The sequence below is a fragment of the Thamnophis sirtalis genome, unplaced genomic scaffold (genome assembly GCF_051295495.1).
Source record: "Thamnophis sirtalis isolate CommonGarterSnake01/CBP01778 unplaced genomic scaffold, rThaSir2_p1.2 scaffold_5, whole genome shotgun sequence".
NCBI lineage: Eukaryota > Metazoa > Chordata > Lepidosauria > Squamata > Natricidae > Thamnophis > Thamnophis sirtalis.
The window spans coordinates 111,396,706-111,416,688 of record NW_028261385.1 but is presented as its reverse complement, the minus strand read 5'-3'; the positions used below and the strand labels follow the sequence as shown (position 1 = coordinate 111,416,688).

The following is a 19,983-nucleotide window of genomic DNA, read 5'->3' as shown; positions in this document are numbered from 1 at the left end:
TTGGCATGTGGAAGGAATAGGCCATAATCTTCCACTCTGGTCCAATGCGGGTTGGCAGATGTGATTGGTGCTAGTCTGGGGAATCTATCATGGCCTGTTTGCCTTGGGAGGCCCTTCTGGACATGTCTGATAACATAACCCACAATTTCATTTACCCACACAAGCCCCTTTGCCTTATCAAGGACCCCATCATAGAAGGAGGTGTTCTCCTTTGTTACTTTGGGTGATGGATTACCCTTGTCTGCCACATTTCATTTTTATTTTATGCAAAAACAATATAGAATAACATGCTCTATATTATTTCAGCATAAAATAAAAACAAAAATTGGCAGCCAAGGGTAACCCATCACCAACAGTAACAAACTATGCAGGCTTCACTAACTTCTTGAATCCTCGTCTGGACGATAACCAAGACTTTGGCAAGGTCAGAGCCAATGTAAACTTGCGTGGTATGATGTTCCAAAAGGAGGATAGCATGTCAAAACATGTTTCTTGTGTCCCACTACACAATGTTCCCTCTAATTTTTTTTCAGTGTGTGCGGAAAAGTATAGTGTTCGAGCGGCACATTTTCATGCCTGAGCACCTGAATTTTTTTTAGCCATAATTGCCATCAGAGCAGATGTTGGGAGTGGGGCAGGGAGGAAAAGGGTCCCTCTCCCTCAGACCCCCAGGAAGGGAGTGAGGGAAGGGAGGGGGAGGGAAATGAAAGAAAATGGGAAACAAGGAAAGGAAAGGAAAAAGGAAAGGAAATAGAAAAGAAGGAAAGGAAAAAGGAAAGGAAATGGGAAAGAAGAAAGGAAAGGAAAAGAGAAAGGAAAGGAAAAAGAAAAGGAAATGGAAAAGAAGGAAAGGAAAAAGGAAAAGAAAGGAGAAAGGAAAGGAAAAGAGAAAGGAAATAGAAAAGAAGGAAAGGAAAAAGGAAAGGAAAAAGGAAAGGAAAAGGAAAAGAAGGAAAGGAAAGGAGAAATGAAAGGGGAAGAGAAAGGAAATGGAAAAGAAGGAAAAGGAAAGGAAAGGAGAAAGAAAAGAAATGGAAAAGAAGGAAAGGGAAAGGGAAAAGGAAAGGAGAAAGAAAAGGAAATTGAAAAGAAGGAAAGGCAAAGAGAAAGGAAAGGAAAAAGAAAGGAAGTTAGAAGGACAGAAAGGAAAAAGAAAGAGTGGAAAGGATTGGTACTGCTCAAAAATCAAGTCTCAAGATCCCGTGGACCCCTTTGGCTCAGGCAGTCCAATCCCACGCTGCTTCCCTCTCTCCCCAAAGCAAAGGGATCGCAGAAAAAAGGCTGAGCCCAGAACGGGGCTTCAGATGAGGCAATGCCTGAGAAACCCCGGATGTGCAGAGAAACGCAGGCTACAACCAGCGAATCCCATTTTCCCCAGGAACTAACAAAGCCCTAGAAGACCAATGGGAATTCTCCCTTCTTCTCATCTATCTCCGGGCAGAGTCTTCCTTGATTTCACCAATCACCAGATGGAGGAGAGATTTCGGTGCAGAGAGAGAAGGGAGGGAGGGGGGATATTTTTAGTCACATTTAAAGATATTAAAAAACACTGTGCTGTAGTTTGAAACTTGTTCGTGGTGTTTTTTGTTACCTGCGCGGCCGCGCATGCGCACAGCTTAGAGGTAACGCTGCCACTACATGATATTCTGTAATCAATGAAAATCTAGATCATGTCCTCCTATGAGATCTAATGGAGCAATGTTTTCTATTCTTCAGACTAGATCAGTGGCTCTCAATCTTTTCTTCACTGCCCCCCCCCCCCCAATAACTCAAATGTCAGGCCTCGAAACCATCTTTTGCGTTGGGCCTTCAGACCTGCCACATTTAATGCTGTGGGAATTTGGGAGGGGGGATCCAAATGGAGTGTGATAGATATAGTCAAAATGACATTCCTTTCTCAAAGTCAAGGACGTCTTGCCCTGCACCTGGAGTGGTGTGACTGGGAGGCATCTCCAGTTGGGACAGTGCCTGATTAGACCATGTCTAATCAGGCACTGTGAGTGCTGGGCAGGGAGTTGAACTTTCATTTGGGTGGGAAAAACCTGGAAACTTTCAGATTTGGGTTTTCCCAGTGTGCCAATATATCTCTAATAAAATGGAACTTTCAGGAAACTCAAGCCTCGGAGTCTTCTTTCATTTACTTGGAACCCTGACATCAAATTCTTCTCAAATTTGAAGATTTCCTATTCACCTTGTTGTTGTTTTTCCAAAAAAAGTTTTTGCACCACTACCATTAGTAGGATTTCCTACTTTATTTCACATACCCTCAGTTAGTCCATGGAAGTGCATGAAAGAAGAATGAAAGCTATAATACTCCCCTTTCTTCACCCTTTACTTTTTATAAGAAGGCTGGTGAATAAGAAGTTTTAAACTAAATTTTGTGCAAGACAAAAAAATGTTCTTTCTTGACCTTGCATAGAGCTTTGTAAAAACAAAAATAAGCAGTGGAATTGGAAAGACTATTGACACATAACCTTCACAGATTTAATTGTCTACATATTAAGGGGAATGTATAAAATATTACGCTAGTATTCAAACTTTAAAAAGGCAAAAAAAAAGGACTGGAGGGTATGACCACCTTAACCATAATACAGCAATTGAAGAATACAATAAAATTCAGTTGAGTGCTGAAGATGTTATATGGTTGAGTAATAAAAGCAAACTGTAAAGTTCAGAGAGCACCAAGGACTACACAACACAATTCAACAAAATACCATTTCTTAAAAAGGAAAAGAAGTAATAAAAAGTCAGGGGCTCATGTTCAGATACAATATTTACTACTGAATAACAGAAAATTCCCCAAATATCAGTATATAGATAGTTCAAAGTTCAAAATGTTCAAAATTGAAAATTGCCATTTCAAAGATACCAGACTCAGAAAAGAACACACTGTACTTGAAAATGTTGTTCTGAGCTTGGAAGAAAACAGAGCAGTTCTAAGTTATGTTTTTTTAAGAGTCCCAGTGTCGTATAACTGGCTTGTGTTTTAATTCATTCAAGACACAGAGAGAGAGGATATAGTGTGTGTGTGTGTATATATACTTTATATACTAAGTGCAGTAGATACTGTGGGGTCCCCAATCCCTGGTACCAGTATTAGTCCATGGCCTGTTAGGAACTGGGCTGCGCAAATGGCAGACGAGCAAGTGAAGCTTCAGCTGCATGCATGGGATCTAGGTTGTGTACAAAACCATACCACTCACCCCTGGTCTGTGAAAGACAATGTTTCTTCTGAAACTGGTGCCAGAAAGATTGGGACTGCTGATCTATACTGTAGTATACATAGTACATAATTTATAGTGTTTTTATTTATGCAGACCACCAGGACCTTTGGTGTTTGTGTGAAAATCATGTAAAACCTAATGCAATGGGGCATGATATAGTGTTACATCTATGTGTCATTTCCCAAAAGTTAAAGGGGCTGGATATACCATTCTAATATACTAAATATAGTGCTTTTTCTTTATTAACTATGATTTTAATCAAATTTGCATCTTTTTGTTACTCTTTTCTGCAGGTCTTCGGGTCAGTGGGGAACTCATCACTGCTTACCCGCAAGTAGTAGTGGTTCGTGTACCAACCCCATGGGTGCAGAGTGATAGTGATATTACAGTCCTTCGCCATCTGGAGAAGATGGGCTGCCGGCTAATGAACCGTCCACAAGCCATACTTAATTGTGTCAACAAGTTCTGGACATTCCAAGAATTGGCTGGTCACGGTGTGCCTCTTCCAGACACCTTTTCTTATGGTAAGCCAAGAAAAACTCTACAATTATTATCCACTTGTGAAATATTAACTGAAACTAATATTAAGTGCTTCATCAGATTTTGTGTTGACAGGAAATAATCCAACATACAGATCCCTAGTAATTTAGTTTTAGCACAAGCAGCTTCCTGCAACTGAGAGTTTGTCATGTGTTTGTGTGTATATGTACATCAGTGACGTGCGGTGAGGTTTATGGCTAGTGAGGCACTGACACAGGTGTTTCAATTTTTTTTAGACTTGTGGACTTCAACTCCCAGAATTTCATAGCCAGGCATGCTCAGTTCCGATTTAAAGCGACAGCATTTTTTCTCCTTTGTGAAATAAGTTTTACTTCATTCTTTTTCTTCTCCCTCTCCCTTCTTCCTCCCTCTCTCTCTCAATCCACTCTCTCTCAAACAGACACACGCACACAGAGAAGTTGGATCCCTCTCTCACTCACTCACTCACTCACTCACTCACTCTCAAACAAATACAAACACAGATGTTGGATTGGATATATTTTCCAATGGCTTGAAAGCAGCTCCTCTGCCATACACCCCCCCCCCCCAATTCCCCTGCTGCCTTCCGATCCGAGCCTTTGATTGCAGGTGGAGCCATGTTGCCTTTTCAAACTTGTAATCAGTGAAGCTGGGCTTATATACTTTTATCCAGCTGTGTGTGTGTGTGTGTGTGTTTGAAAAGGCAATGTGGCTCTGCATGCAATCAAACTTTTTGAATTCCTCTCCCCTCCCCACACACGCACCTTTTCCAGCTGTTTCAGAGAGGATTTCAACTCTGTTCTTGCCTGCCATCATGAAAAGAAAAAAAATGTAAAAGGAAAAAGGCATGAGCTTTGAGGTCAGACTGAGCTAGCTGCTTCCAGAGCCTCTAAAAAGCCTCTAAAAAACGCCCTCTACAGGAGGCAAGAGAATCACGTGCCTCATCTACATAAGGAATTTTTCGGCTTTTAACCCTTGCTTAGCTCTGCTCAAGTGATCATAAAGTCAGACTAAATGAGGCACCTCATTCTCCTGCCGCCCCCTGTAGAGGGCACTTTTTAGTGGCTTTTTTACACAGTTAAGCACTAAGCAGAGTCATCCACTGTGACTCTGGCAGCAACTACCTCAGCCTTTTTCCTTTTACATTTTTTTCTTTTCATGATGACAGTGGTGAGGCCCTGCCTCCCCTGACTGCACGTCCCTGGTGTACATATATTCCCTCTCCATTTAAATCCAAGGAATAGCATTAAATATGCATAGGGTTGGATTAGAAGACCTCCAAATTCCCTTCCAAATTTGTTATTCTATGCTCTGTTCATTTATATTGGCTAGCAATCTTTCATATACTGGTAAGATGTAGTTTTCTCTAGCCTCATGATAGCCATCACATGAGGAAGATATGCCTCTTTTTGTCCCCTCCCATTCCTACTTTGGCAATTTTCTGATTTCATCTGCTTCTATTTCTTGTCTTGACCCTAATTTCTTCTGGAACTAACAAAGCTTTAGCAGCCAGTGCTGCCTATAATCCATCTTGGTTCTCCAGTTACCACCTTCTTTTCTTCTTTTCTCCCTCCCCCCCCCAATTTTCTCCATCATCTAACATGTAGCCATGCCATCACAGTGTAACTAGAGCTTAGATTTTAAAGTTGAGTTTTAGACTTGTAAATTTATAACATGAAATTAATGGGTTATATGATGCTACTGAAGAATTTAAAAGGATTACCAATATTACAGGCTTTTGGCTCCCTCTTGTGGTAAAACAACACCACTGTATTATAAGCTGCAAAAAAAGAACTTAATCTCTGCCTCACACAACTAGTCCAATCAAAAGCAAATAAAATCGGAACTGTTTATTCCCCTCCTCATATCAATATCAAAACATGATTTAAACAGTCCTTTAAAAAAAATTCAGCAGAGTCAATTAAAGATATAAAGTCCTCTAAAATATTTAAATCCAAAAATTTCAAGAGTAGTTTCCACAGTGATTTCCAGCTTTTTTTATTTTGCCTCGGATACACCAACTCCTCCCCTCCTTGCCATCTTAAAGTTACAGAGCTTCAAAATGATGATAGTTCAACAAAAAGGAAAAAGCAGTCTGCAGTCAGAGGAAGCCTCTTTTGATAGGAAAAGTAAATATGCAAAAAGATAGTGTCTAAGAACTGGTGGCACACTTTATTGTCTGTTTTAAACAGCTGGTTCTTCCACAGTGAACTTGCTTCTTGGTTACACCGCCCCCAGCCAGAGAATCATTGGATTACTTCTTCTTGAAGAAGCACTCTGAGAGTGTCCAGCTATCCAGGGGTGCAGAAGGGTTGATTTCCAGAGCTTCCCCTTTCCCAGGGAAGTTTCTTCTGACTTAGAAAGCATTCCAAGTATAAAACTGAGATCTATAGCAGACCAAAAGATAAGCTACAAGGAAGGAGCCATGTTCTGCTGGAAATGCTTTTCCAGCCTTCTCATTCCTTCTCCTTTAGCCAGTCAGCTTAACCCATATCAACTTATTGTCTTCCTATTTTCCGTTGTTGCCCGTGAAAAAAGTGCTATCTCTTCTCCCATATAATTTCTCAGCCTTTTGACTAAGATCAAGTGTAATATCTCCAATTTTACGTTAACAGCTGAAAAAACTGTACATCTATAAACTCAAGTGACACAACAGTAGATAGCAATCTAGAAGTTTGTTCTTTAACACAGTAAGCATTTTTTCCCTAATGATGTGCTTGTGATACAGAATGATGGAATTGTTGAAGAGCAAATATTATATGTGTTATATATAACTGAGAGGGATTTAGTATGAGCCAGCAGTGGGTTGCAGCTGCAAAAAACGACCAAGGCTGCATCAACAGCGAGATAGCATCAAAATCATGAGAAATTTTATACTGCACTAGTGAGGCCACACTTGGAGTACTGCATCCAATTCTAGCCATAAGATACAAAAAAGATGTTAAAACCATAGAAAGAGTTCAGAAAAGAGCTAGAAAGCTAAATCATGAAATGAACGGTTAAGGGAACCGGATATGTCTAGCCCAGGGGTGTCAAACTCAAGGCCCAGGAGCCTGATCTGGCCCATGGGGTGCTTAGATGTGGCCTGCAGAGCTACCCTGGAAATAGTAAGACTTCCAATTTCACTGGAAGAGAGCTCAGGCCACAACAGGTGCCCCGACACGAGTGACATTGAGCTGGCCATGCCCACCCCATCCCGCCAAGTCCAAACACAACCCTGATGTGGCCCTCAGTGAAATTGATTTTGACACCTCTGGTCTAGCATAGCAAAGAGAAGGATTGGGGGGGGGGGAATACCTGTTTTCAAGTAATTGAATGATTGTCACAGAGGACTGTCAAAGTACCTGAGAGTAGGATCAGAAGCATGTGAAGCTCCTTAAAAAGAAATCCAATAAACTAAGCAGAAATTTCTTGGCAGTGAGAACATTTAAAGTTCTTGAGAGGTCCTCTGCTAGGACTCTGCCATTCTGTTGGGGGGGGGGAGGAGGCTATTGGGATTGCATTCTCTGCATGCTTTCGCTTTTACTGTAACCACATGGCATTTAGGGAGGTGGGGCTATCCTGAAGACAGATGGCCTTCCTTCCAGCAGGTTCTAGCCTGACACCATTACTGCATCCTGGGGATACACTGCCTTCAAGCTAACTCCTTGGAGTTCTCAAAACACTTAGACAGCATTGTATTGGCTGCCGGTGGACTTGAAAGAGGGGGAGGTTTGAATTGGGAAGAAACTGTTGGAACCTGAGGAGCATTGGGCTATATGGGAGAAGGAGGCTTATGCTGTAAGATGGACACTCCTTTCCTAGAAACACTTTTTAGAAGGGAGCAAACTCCCTTTCCAGGTATGGACTGATCATGAAAACCTGGAAGCGTTGAAAACTTCTCATAATCTTTCCCCTAAACAAGCATGTTGAGTGCAACACTTTCAGGATTTTCTAGCTGATGCCCCATCATGGATGCCATAATACAATTGCTCCAAAACACAAATATTCTAACCAGTGTTCCCATTGTGTCACTGGCATCCCAAGTAACCACCAGAGCACAGGAGAAAGAAAGGTACCAGCAGCGATGAGGCCTTTGCCCTAAAAAACAGCGCTAACAGATGATGAATGGTTCTGTAACCATGGTAATATCTGCTCCATTCAGGATGAACTGGCTTAAAGATAAAGGTATTAGTAAAGCTACCCCTCGTACACATGTGCTAGTCATTCCCAACTCTAGGGCGCAGTGTTCATCTCCGTTTCAAAGCTGAAGAGCCAGCACTGCCCGAAGACGTCTCTGTGGTCATGTGGTCGACATAACTAAACACCAAAGGCACACGGAATGCTGATATCTTCCCACCAAAGGTGGTCCCTATTTTTCTACTTGCATTTTTACACGCTTTTGAACTGCTAGGTTGACAGAAGCTGGGACAAGTAACGGGAACTCACTCCGTTACGTGGCACTAGGGATTCAAATCGCTGAGCTGCCGAACTTCTGATCGACAAACTCAGTGTTTTAGCCACTGAGCCCCTGCCACTGGCTTGGGTGGGAGCAAAACTGTATGTGCCAACTAGCCAAAGACTCCTGATTATGAAGACATGCCATGATTCGAAAGTGGCAGGACATTTTGAATTTGTAAAGACATTGCATCTGATAAAATGACAATTCTGGTGGCCCTCCTTTAAAAAAGATATTGAAAGCTCTGTGTCTGTCAGGGTTCCAAGTAACAGCCCATAGGAAATCAAAACTCCAAGGCAGGGTTCATCAATGTATAGATTTATTAGGCATGTCATACATACCTGGTGAAAACTCAAATCTGAAGTCCCCTGGGATTTCCCCACCCAGTTCAAAATCCAAAGATCTCTCTCCCCCGCACCCCTATCGCACTCAACCATCACATACCCCAATCAAGTCTCTCCATCCCAGATGCCTCCCATCTATGCCCTTCCAGGGGCTGGTGAGAGTGCCCTTGGTTCCCAGAAGAAAGAATGTTATTTTGGCTACATATTACCCCAGCTATCTCTACTCCCCCCTCCTTTTCCCACAGCTCCAGCCAGCCTTGCTGTGGCAACTCTGAAGATGTTCAAAGGTGGCTCCAGGGTTGATGGTGTCCAGTTGCCCTGTGTGTGCATCTGTTAAGCAGAGAAAGGGTAAAGCACAGGGACTGCTTCAGACTGTGGCGGAGCCGTCAGCACTCTGGAGAGAGATGACTATGGACTTTATCATATAACTCCCCAAAAGCATGGGGAATACAGTAATCTGGGTGGTGACAGACCTATTTTCAAAACAAGTGCACTTTGCCCCATGCCAAAGAATAGCCACGGTTCAGGGACTCACTAAGCTGTTTTTACATCACATCTACTGGCTACATGGAGCACCCCAATGTATCATATATTAGATAGAGGGGTTCAATTTACCTCTGAATTGAAAAAGGCTTTGGTGGGCCTTTTTGAATTGATTAGGCACTGATCAGGGACTTAGTTCTAGTCATCATCCGGAAATGAATAGGTGATGTGAACAAGTGAACAGTACCATAGGTCCTTCAACTATCAACAAGACAACTGGACAGACCTTTTACAGTTTGCAGAAGTGGCTTAAAACAAGTCTGTTTATAGTAGTACTAATTTAACCCTTTTCCGAATTGCATCCAGTGAGGACTTCAAGCCTATGCCCGAGTTACTTACCAAGGATCCAGTGATCTCCTCACTGAAAGACTGGATAGCCAGTTACAAACAGTTGTACGTAAAGCACTTACTGCTGCTAGAGAGGCTTATAAATGTCAAATGGACAAGAAAAGAATTGAGCCAAAGAAGTTTAACATGGGGGATCAAAGTTACCTGTCCACACACTATCTACAGTCATTGCAACCTTCTAAGAAGTTGGGATCCAGGTTTGTTGGATCTTTCCTGATTAAATGCATCACTAACCCTGTTACAATAGAGTTAGACCTGCCCAAGCCACTTCTTAAAGTCCACCCCATCTTTCATTGTAGTTTGTTAAAACCTGAAGTGTCGGGAGCAGAGCTAGCCAGAATGGATGACAAACATTGAATTTCTGCCTCTTCCGGGCCATCACAGAGAATGGATTTTTAAAATATAACACCCGGAGAGGAGGAGCCAAAATCACGATGGAATGGACGAGCGGTCTTGATGTTCTGAGACTGCCGCCTATACTTTTGCTGCTGGGTGGTCCAATCGGACCTAAACCGTCCCGAAGAGATGGTGAACAGGAAGACTACGTCTTGCTGATCTCAGGAACCCCGCAAAATCCCTGATTGATCCAAGAGAAGGTTTTCAAGCTGGCGACAAAAGGCAGTCTAGGCTGATGAAGTTGGGACAGCTCCGGAATGGAAGGAAAGCGGAAAGAGAAAGTGCGTCCATTTGGTGAGGAATCCTTTCTGTTTTGAAAAAGACTTCCCCCCAAAATTTCTCTTTTTAAGATAAATTAAATGCTTAAGCAGAAGAAGTAAGCGGCAAAATTAACCTGCATTGGATTGTTTTGGATAGTATATATTTTTTCTTTTTAGTAATTATACTTTGCGGATTGAAGTGCTTGCAACTTTTTTTCTCCTCTTTTTAAAGTGAACGGACCAATTTTTTTTCTTTTATTTTTTGTTGCTTTACTTTTCAATTTAAGGATTAAAATTTCCTTCTCTATTTTAACAAAAGTTTCTACTATTTGCTATTAAATTCCATTTAAGAACTTTGTTTCCCTTAAGCCTGAGACAACATTAGAGAGTGAAAGGAAGCAATACTGCCGCTCGGAGGCTGGAGGCTAGAGTTTCTGAAACTACGCATTTTCTCCTGTTTCTCCTTTGATCTTACTGTTTCTCTACTTCAGAGTTCCGTAAATAAAAGTGATAAGAGCCAAGGGCATGAAGTGTTTACACAGGTGTCCTTTTAGAGCTTTATCGGCACTGGGAGAGAGAAAAAAACAGAACCTCTTTCTTGTGAAGATTACAAATGATCTTGGGTTTAAGTTAAATATAAAAAAAGTCTGGAAAGCTAGAGTGGCAGCAATTTACAATTTGGAAATATGGATCAATTTTCAGAAGAGGAAACTTTAATTTTGCAAAGTATTTGGGATGAAATTCAAAATTTACTGGAGGTAACTGGGAGAATTGAGAAGAAGGTACTGTTTTTACTAGAAAAAAATAATGGAGATGGAGCACCAAAAATTGAAGAGAAAAATGAATACAAAAATAAGAAAACTGATTATTTGATTTGTGGAGTGAATGTGGTTGAAAGTGAAAATATGGGAGTATGGAAAAGGGAATTTGTTGGACTGGAGCTCCACCCCAAAGGCCCAGAAGAAGAAAAAAGGGAAAAAATGATGGTTTTAAGGAGAGAAACCTTACCAGAAGCACAATTGATTTCAAAGATAAATTAATTAAAGTAGCAAATGGAGGGCGCCAAGTTTACCCGAGAGATGCAACAAGTAACAAGGTGTGGAGAGATGTCCATAAAAACCTTACTAAGGAAATAAACAGAAGATTAATTCCACAAATGGCAAAGAAATAAGACTATATGCCTATTGGAAGGACACAGGTTGATATATGAAAGTTGATAATACAAAAGTAGCTAAGTCTGGTGATTACTAAGTAGTAATTTATTAATTTTTAGATTGCTATGTTAAATAAATAATTGATAATGGCAACAAGGTACATATTTGTGTTGGCTGGATGTGAGGAAGTTGGATATAAATAGTAAATGATTTTGTTAACAAATATTAATGATAATAATGAAATGATAAGAGATATAGTTAATGATATACATATGTACTGGTTTAACATAAGGAATTTGAATATAAATTGCAAATAGTGACTTGGAAAAAAAGGCTTAGAAACTTTGTTAACTAATCTTTATTTAGAATATGTTATAAAGGCTTAAAGTTATTGGATGATTTTTGTAATAATTAATGAAATGCCATCAGGTGGTTGTGTTTTTAACTATGGATTATTTTAGGCAAAAGGACATTAAAACAACTTCAGTCAAATGAGAATTATGCCATGTTGACAGTAAGATTCATAAAGAATTTTTGATATCTGATATGAATATAAGCAATGACTGTGGAAGAGATTCACGAAAGTTATTTGTAACCAATTGGCACACTTTCTACAAGATGTAATGTAAGATGATTCTTTTTTGTGTTGTTTGTTTAATGTAAATTAAAAAAATTGCAAAAAAAAATTACACCCATCTAAAGATTATGAAATTTAAGAGATAACGAAACATGAGTTCTTTCCCTTTCTTTTCTCCTGAAGATCAGACAGTATTTGACTCAACATTGGACATTTTTCAGAGGAGCTTTCAGCTTGGATGTTTGGTTAATAGACTTGTATCTTTACAGTAATAGTGCAGTCTTATTTCTCTTGCCATTTGTAGCGTTTGTATTTTGATTACTTTCTTGGTAAGTCTTGTATGGACGTCTCTTCGCAACTTGTAGTTCATTTCGTATCTTATGAAAACTTGAAACCCTCCATCTGCTCTTTCCATCAGCTTGCCTTTGGTAATCACTGGTGCTTCTATCAAGATTTCTCTCCTTACCTCCAATTTTTCTCTTTTCTTCTATACTTTGAAATCTGGGGTAGAGTTCCAGTCTATCTATCTCCCCTTTCCATATTCCACTCTTGCCATTTCCAACCACGCTCAGTTTTCTGTCAGTATCCACAATTTTCTTATCTCTTTGGTAATTTTTTTCTTAAACTTTTAGAACTTTGTCCTTAACTTTCTTCATTTGATAAATATCCTCAATTTTTCCATCAAACTTTTCTGTTTCGTGTTCTATATTCTCAATCTTCTCAATTTTCTCTGTTACTACTAATATTTTTTGAATTTCAAACATAATCATTTGCAATGTTAAAATTTCTTTTTCCTGTTGCGGCATTCTTCCAACTTGTAAACACTGCCACTATAACATTCAAGGCTTTTTATTAGTTCTCAGTAAGGGTGGAGATACATCCATGCATGGGATGACACTGTTCTTGCTCTGATCGGACTGAGTCCGATTACTAATTAATTAACCCCTATATGACCCGCCTCCATGAGTGGTACCACCCAGTTTCTGACTCAGTCCACTCTGGGACGGTCGTGTTATCCTTTCCATCTCATATATATTGCTACGAACCTGCTTAATTCAAAATTTCTGCTTTCATTGACTGTGAGTACTGCCAGATTCAGGGCTCTGAAGCCTGACTGCCTGCAAGGCTGCTAATTGCAGGCACGCACGAAGTTTTCCCTTGCTCTGGCTGGGAGCTAATTCTTCCCCACGCTGCTCAATTCGCCCCAATGACAAACAATCTGCTGCTGCGAACTGAGGAAATTATCTCCTGGGCCCTAGCAGCCTCCTGAGTTGGAGAAGAAGCCATTTGCTGCGCGGCAGCAGGGCAGCACCAATCGGACACGCCTCCGCTTCCTGCCTCAGCGAGGCTTTGGATAAGGCACGGAAGCACTGGGCAAGGCAGGCGGCCATGGAGCCACAAGGAGGCTCCTAAAATAACAGGCAGCCAGGCGCCGAAGTGCCGAGAGCGGCAGTGCGACCTGCAGCACTGACAGGCCCAATGGGTGGCTTCAAAAGAGCGCAAACACCATTTTAGAAGGTGGGTGGAGCCACACCGTGGCAGTCATTTTGTCTTGAGCCTCTCTGCTTACCATATGGCCAACAGCAGCGTGGTTGATCTGGGAAACCCAGAGGCTGGCAGGAGCGCAATGGAAGCTGACCAAGGGCTCCTTGCAGTGGCCCAGGCTGCCCTATCCCCCTCCAGGCTGGCTGTCTCCCAGGGGACCACTGGTTCCAGCAAGGGCTATTCCTCTGGCAGTAAGGGGTCAAAGACCAAAAAACCCCATAAGGCCTCATCCAAGAGCAAGCACTCTGAGACCGCAGGGCTTCCTGCCCACCACCCAGATAAGGAGCCACGGGCCCCTAGCCACCCAGTTTCACTTCCACTTCAACTGCAAACGTGTCAAGGTCCATTCGACCCTATATTGCCCATCAATATGTCAGGACTGTGTTCAGACACTCGTTGGCAAGGTCACAGTGCAGAAGCCACCTTCACCCCTACCGCAGCTGGCCTTCGTCCAGAGGGGACTGTGACACCCTTAGCAACCATGTACCCCCCTTCCGCTGTGCCAGTGATGACATCAGGGTTCCAAGACATTGTAGCGGAGGCTATAAAACAGCATCGTGGCAGGATTGAAGGAGAAGGCTGCAGGCCAACAGGTGGGAGCTCCTCGGGCACCTTCCCACACGAGGGGGGGTTATGGCCCAGCCTCCACCACCTGAGTCTGACCGCTGCGTCTCTCCAGCTTCAGAGGGGGAGATCAGGGAGGCCTACCTATCAGAAGAGGAGGGAACCGCTCCCGACAAGCCCACCTATACCAGCCTCTTTCCGTCCAATGTTTACCCCCCTATTGTGCAAGGCCAAGGCCTCTTCTTTGGTTGGGGATCAAGGGGCAAAGGAGCCCACTCAGCAGGCTCAGTCAACAAGTGTGTGGTTCACTGAGCACAAGATGGAAGCTGATGTCATCCCGGCTGCACAATTGTTTGTGGACACGATTCGCCGACAATGGTCTACTCCTACATCTGGACCAGCCAATGACAGGCAGTTTTACAATGTTGCCGAGCCTCTCGACAAGTCACTGTTGTGGCCCACAATCGATCCCCCTATTGCCGCTTTGTATACTAACACCACAATGCCAGGGGCGCAAGAGGACATCCTCAAGCCAGAGGATAGGCAGGCGGACCAGGTCCTCCAACAGGACCACCAGGCAGCTGCCTGGGCAGTACGGGCCTCGACGGCAGCGTCCTTTTTCTCCCGCTCGAGCCTTTGCTGGTTACAACAGCTGCAAGAGCAGATTCCGGCCGGTGATTCAAGAGCCCGTTTTGAATAAAGTAGTTGCTGTACAATTTACTTCAGACATCACTTTGAGCGCTACTCGGTTCGTCTCCAGAGCAATGGCATCATTGGTGGCCTCGCACAGACTGTTGTGGCTGCGACAGTGACAAACATGTCAAACATAAGTGGTGCCTGGCACCTGAACCATATGTGGGGGGCACCCTATTTGGGGATTCTCTCACTCCCCTATTGATTGAGGGTAAGGATAAACGCAAAATTCTTCCCTCCAACCCCAGGAGGGGGTTCTCACACCCAGCACCCTACCCTAGAAGGCAGCCCTTTCGTGCCCAGGAATATGGGGGCCCCTCCTGGCAATCGGAGTACTCTCCCTCGGGTTTTTGCCTACAGGGGGGATTCTTTCAGTTACCTAGGCAGCCACAGTATCGACAGCAGAGGGGGAACCAATCTAAACGTCCCTTTCGGGGGCTGGGGGTGGTAACTGATACTACCGCAGATCATAATCCCTCTCAGGATCAGTTCCCCATTGGAGGCAGGTTACGTTTTTTCGCTAACCAGTGGGATGCTACAATTACTGATGCCTGGGTTAGAACACGGTCAGGTTCGGTTTGACACTGGAGTTTGTTGAATTCAACACCTCGGCACCATCATAGACTCGATATCTTGCCAGATGTTCCTCTCGCCAGACCATCTACGCAATCTCAAGAACAGAATTCGTTTGTGCAGGCGGACCAGATCAGTACCGATTGTCAAACTATCACAGCTTCTCGGCATTATGATTTCTTGCCTGAAGATAGTTCCCTGAGTGCAGCTTCATGCCAGGGAACTACAGGGCATAGCGACCTTGGTGTCAGGCTAGGACCAGTGGGGAGGAAGCTCATCTGTTTTCAGGATAGCCCCCCTCCCTAAATCCTACACGGATACAAGCAAAAAGGAAAGCATGCAGAGAATGCAACCTCAATATCCTCCTGCTGCATTAGAATGGCAGCGTCCCAGCAGGGGACCTGGCATGCTGCCCTCCCAAAAGAAGGAAACTTTGTTATGTCTCATTTAAGTTTATTAGGATATTGGTTATAAAACCATTTGATTAATTTAGAGTTCTAATATGGTGGGGATTAACCCATTTGTTTTGGGTAGCTAGAAAAACTTTCCACATCACGGGAGTACGTGTACGGGAGTCCAAGATTTCCTTAAGTTCAAAATATTGTTCACCTTCCACCATAAATGGCTCAGGAACAGGGGAAGGAGTTGGCCTCAGGGGAGAGCACACCTCAGGTTTCTTTTTTCTTTTTTAATACAAATAATACAAACATATAAATTCAAATACAAAAAAAATACAAATATTACAGTGCATACACCCCCGGCAGACTATTTTTATTACTTATATTTCTTCTTCTATATCAACTAAAATATATACAATATATTCCAATTGTGCCCTTATCCCCTCCAAAACAACATATATTCTTGAGTAGGTTTATTCCCTTTGCCTTCCACTAACACTGTTTTTATAAAATCCCCCCATATTTCATTATAATTGTTTACTTTAATCATCTCTTTTTAAAATTTACTATGCACTATCACAATTCCACGACATGTTCATATGTTCCAACCTTTTTCTCACACCTCCAACATATATTTGTATATTTAACATCTATTTGATTTAATTTACGTAGTGTTAGATTTCCACCTCCATATCATTTTATATCCATTTTCCTTAACTCTACATACTCTTATATATTCTATTCCAAATATTTTTCCAATCAGTATCATTTATTTCTCCTAAATCTGACTCACAAATTAATTTTAGACCTTTTGCCTGATCTTTAAATTCAGTTAATATTCTATATATTTTCCCAATTCTTCCTTTACCTATATATTCTTCACTCACTTCACATTCTTTTATAATCATTTCAAATCAAAATTTGTTAGCTGTCTATCTTTCTTTTCAAATCTTTCTTCCATTTTTATCCATTTCTCTAATTGTATTAAATTCAACTAATTTAATTTAATATTCGATAAAACATTCTTTAGTTGTATTATATTCTTTCTCTTGTTCTTCCAGTCTTCCCATTTATGTCTCTGATTTTTTTTTAATTTGCTAATCAATTCTTTCAATTCAATCTTAGGGAATTTCTCTATTTCCACCACCAGTGTTAAAGGAGAAATTCCTGGCATTAACCAGTATCTCCGTTTATTCTATAGTTCTATCAAAAAGTTTAAAAAGGTATTTTGAATCCTCTTAGCAATTTTTTAGATATCATTTTTAAATCATTATGTTTCTATTCTTCTTAATTCTTTCAACTATATTCCTCCATATTAAATCTCTAGGTGATGCTATAATATCTAGGACCACCTTTAATTGATTAACTACCCAATAATTTCTAACATTTGGAAGACCCAGCTGACCCTTTTTTAATGGTTCATACGATAATGCTTTACATATTCTAGCTCTCTTACCTCCATTACAATGCACCTCCAGCAACCTCTGTATTTGCTTTAATTCTTGATCCGAAAATTTAATTGGGATCATCCAAAACAAAAAGTTAATTTTTAGTAAATTTACTAATTTTTATCATTGCAATTCTTCCAAACCATGATAATTTTACTTTCCTATATTTATGTATTTTATCTTTTATATCTTTCTTTAACTTTTCATAAATTATTTTCTTTAACTCTTGAATATTTTGGGGGATGTCAATACCTAAATATTTAATACTATCTACTAATTTTAATTTATATTTTCCTTTCAATACATCCACTTCTTCTTTACTATGGTTATATAACATCACTCCTGATTTTTCCCAATTTATTTGTAATCCACTACATTTCCCAAATTCATTCAGATGTAAATATATCTATAATAACAACGGGATTTTGAAATGTTAATAATGTATCATCTTCTAATGGTCCTACACTCATTTTAGCTCTGTTCTTAGGCAGAGCTAAATTGCAAGTGGAAAAGCTATATCTTGTACCAATATAATGTAAGCTAATTTTATATTTACAGGGACACGGCGGCTCAGTGGCTAAGATGCTGAGCTTGTTGATCAGAAAGGTTGGCAGTTTGGTGGTTTGAATTCCTAGCGCCGTGTAACGGAGTGAGCTCCCATTACTTGCCCCAGTTTCTGCCAACCTAGCATTTCGAAAACACAAAAATGCAAGTAGAAAAATAGGAACCAACTTTGGTAGGAAGGTAACAGCGTTCCATGTGCATTCAGCACTTATTCATGCCAGCCACATGACCATGGAGACGACTTTGGACAGCGCTGGCTCTTTGGCTTTGAAACGGAGATGAGCACTGCCCCCTAGAGTTGGGACTGACTAGAACATATGTGCGAGGGGGACCTTTACATTTACTAATTTTATATTTCTAGGAAATTATTATTATTTTTATCCAGGACACAATTAAAAGTATGCCATAATTCATGTGTAGATTTCACCCCTGTTTACCCCTTAATATAAACTTTTGAAAATATTAGAAAGTAACCTGAGAATATTCAAGAGTAATATGCTTTTTTCTGTCTAGAACACGGGCTTCAGCTGCGTCACGTTGCTGTCACATGACGTATCATGATGTTTTTTTCCCTTCATGGAACTTGGATGGATGTGACCTGTACTTGACTTATCCGGCCTGCAGGCCGCCAGTTTGACATCACTGGTCTAGAATCACAGCATTTTGCATTGTAACCACAAGAAAATATCCAAAACTCACATTTGTGTGTATCCCTTTTTACAGCTTTGGCTATTTTTTTTCTAGGGGGTCATGAAAACTTTGCCAAAATGATTGATGAAGCAGAAGTGTTGGAGTTCCCTATGGTCGTGAAGAACACACGAGGTCATAGAGGTGGGTGTGAGAGTCTGTATATGATTGTCATAGTGTTAAATGAGAGCTGTTTTTTCGAAAATGTTTAGCTGCAAAAGTGCTCTTAATCATAAATACAAAAATTGTTAAAATGACATATTAACAACCTGCTTTCAGAATACATTGAATATGCTGTATCTACATTTCCTAACTTATTTGTATTCATTTATCAACATTAGGTACATTTTTGTCTAATTATACAAGTCATATAGCTACACTACTATATTGCATCTTTAATGATATAATAATAAAATTTTACATTTTTTTTTCTTTCAACTACCACAAAACATAATTCATTGATAAACTTGGCCCAACAGTTCAATTAAAATATGTTTTTTTTTAATTGTCAAGTTTGAGAAACTTTTGGGGCTGTTTGATTCTGCATATAAATTAGTGAAGCATTCTTCTTGAAAATGCCCATGAGTTGAACATAACTTTTAGTAACCATGGATGTATTCATGTAGGGTTTTTCGTGGAAAACCACAGAAGTGGTTTATAATTGCCTTCTTCTCAGATATTTTTCAACTCCTCACTCTGCCCTACTGTATTAGTAATATACTGTATTTTTAAATGTCATTTTATAAAATGAGTAAAAGATGGCTCTCCTCCAAAATAAAACAGAACTTATTAACAGATAGGAATCAAACAAGTTATATTATGGTCAAAGAACATCATGAGGGTATAATATAAACTAAAAACTTAGAAAATACAAAAATAACAATTACATTAAAATCTAAAAAGCCTAAAAAGAAAAAGCAATAAATGAGCATTAAAAATATAAACTAAATCTATTACAAAACACTATAATTATCACCAAGATGTTTCATTAAAACTGATTTGTGGCACAGGTTATTCTAAGTGCTGCTGTGCAAAAATGTGCAAAAGCTTGCAACACTATGTTGTAGCAGAGATGGTATCTGAAAGCAGCAGGGAAGTATAAAATTGTCTTGTGCACCCTTGGGCATTCATACAGTAATGCTGAGTTGAGGATAGTACAAATGTGTCTGTAGTGTAGGAATTGGAGAAGTACATATTTCATTGTTTTTATATAGTAGAGGGGACATGCATAAGTGCACTAATGTGCCTATCGTCCCTGTCGTTGTATTTTTATTCTCTTATTCTTGTTCTCGTTTTTATTTGACAAATTCCAATAAATTAAATAAATAAATAAAAATATGTGTAGAGCGGGTGTCAGCAACCTCCCAAGCCACATGCAGCTCTTTCACCCCTTTCCTGTGGCTCCCTGCCAACTCATGACCTGCTCTCCGCTCCGAGACACTGGCCCAAACCAGCTGTGGCCAATGCCAACCTTGCTAACAGCGTGGGAAGAGGAGGAGGGTTGTCTTTGGTGAAGCCACCGTGGCGGCTCATGCTCACTCCTCAGCCAGCCTGGATTTCCGAAAAGTTGCCAAGAAGAAAGAAAAGGAGTAGTGAAGAGCCCCAAGGAGAGCTTGCCAGGTCGGCCCAGCTTTGGCTTTTGAGAGAGAGAGAGAAGAGACACACAGATGGGTGAAGAGAGAGAGAGAGAGAGAGAAGGGGACAAAAA

The 19,983-nt window shown here is 40.9% G+C and overlaps 1 protein-coding gene across 10 annotated transcripts in view; it reads left to right on the top strand.

The window, feature by feature from the left end:
• RIMKLB (ribosomal modification protein rimK like family member B) overlaps positions 1-19,983 on the top strand; it is a 62,689-nt gene that overhangs the window by 21,644 nt on the left and 21,062 nt on the right. For all 10 annotated transcript variants that reach the window (XM_087716574.1, XM_087716573.1, XM_087716581.1 and 7 more), the window contains exons 4-5: positions 3,518-3,748; positions 18,333-18,419. In XM_087716574.1, coding sequence (XP_087572700.1) covers positions 3,518-3,748; positions 18,333-18,419 — 318 coding nt within the window. The remainder of the gene's footprint in view (positions 1-3,517; positions 3,749-18,332; positions 18,420-19,983) is intronic.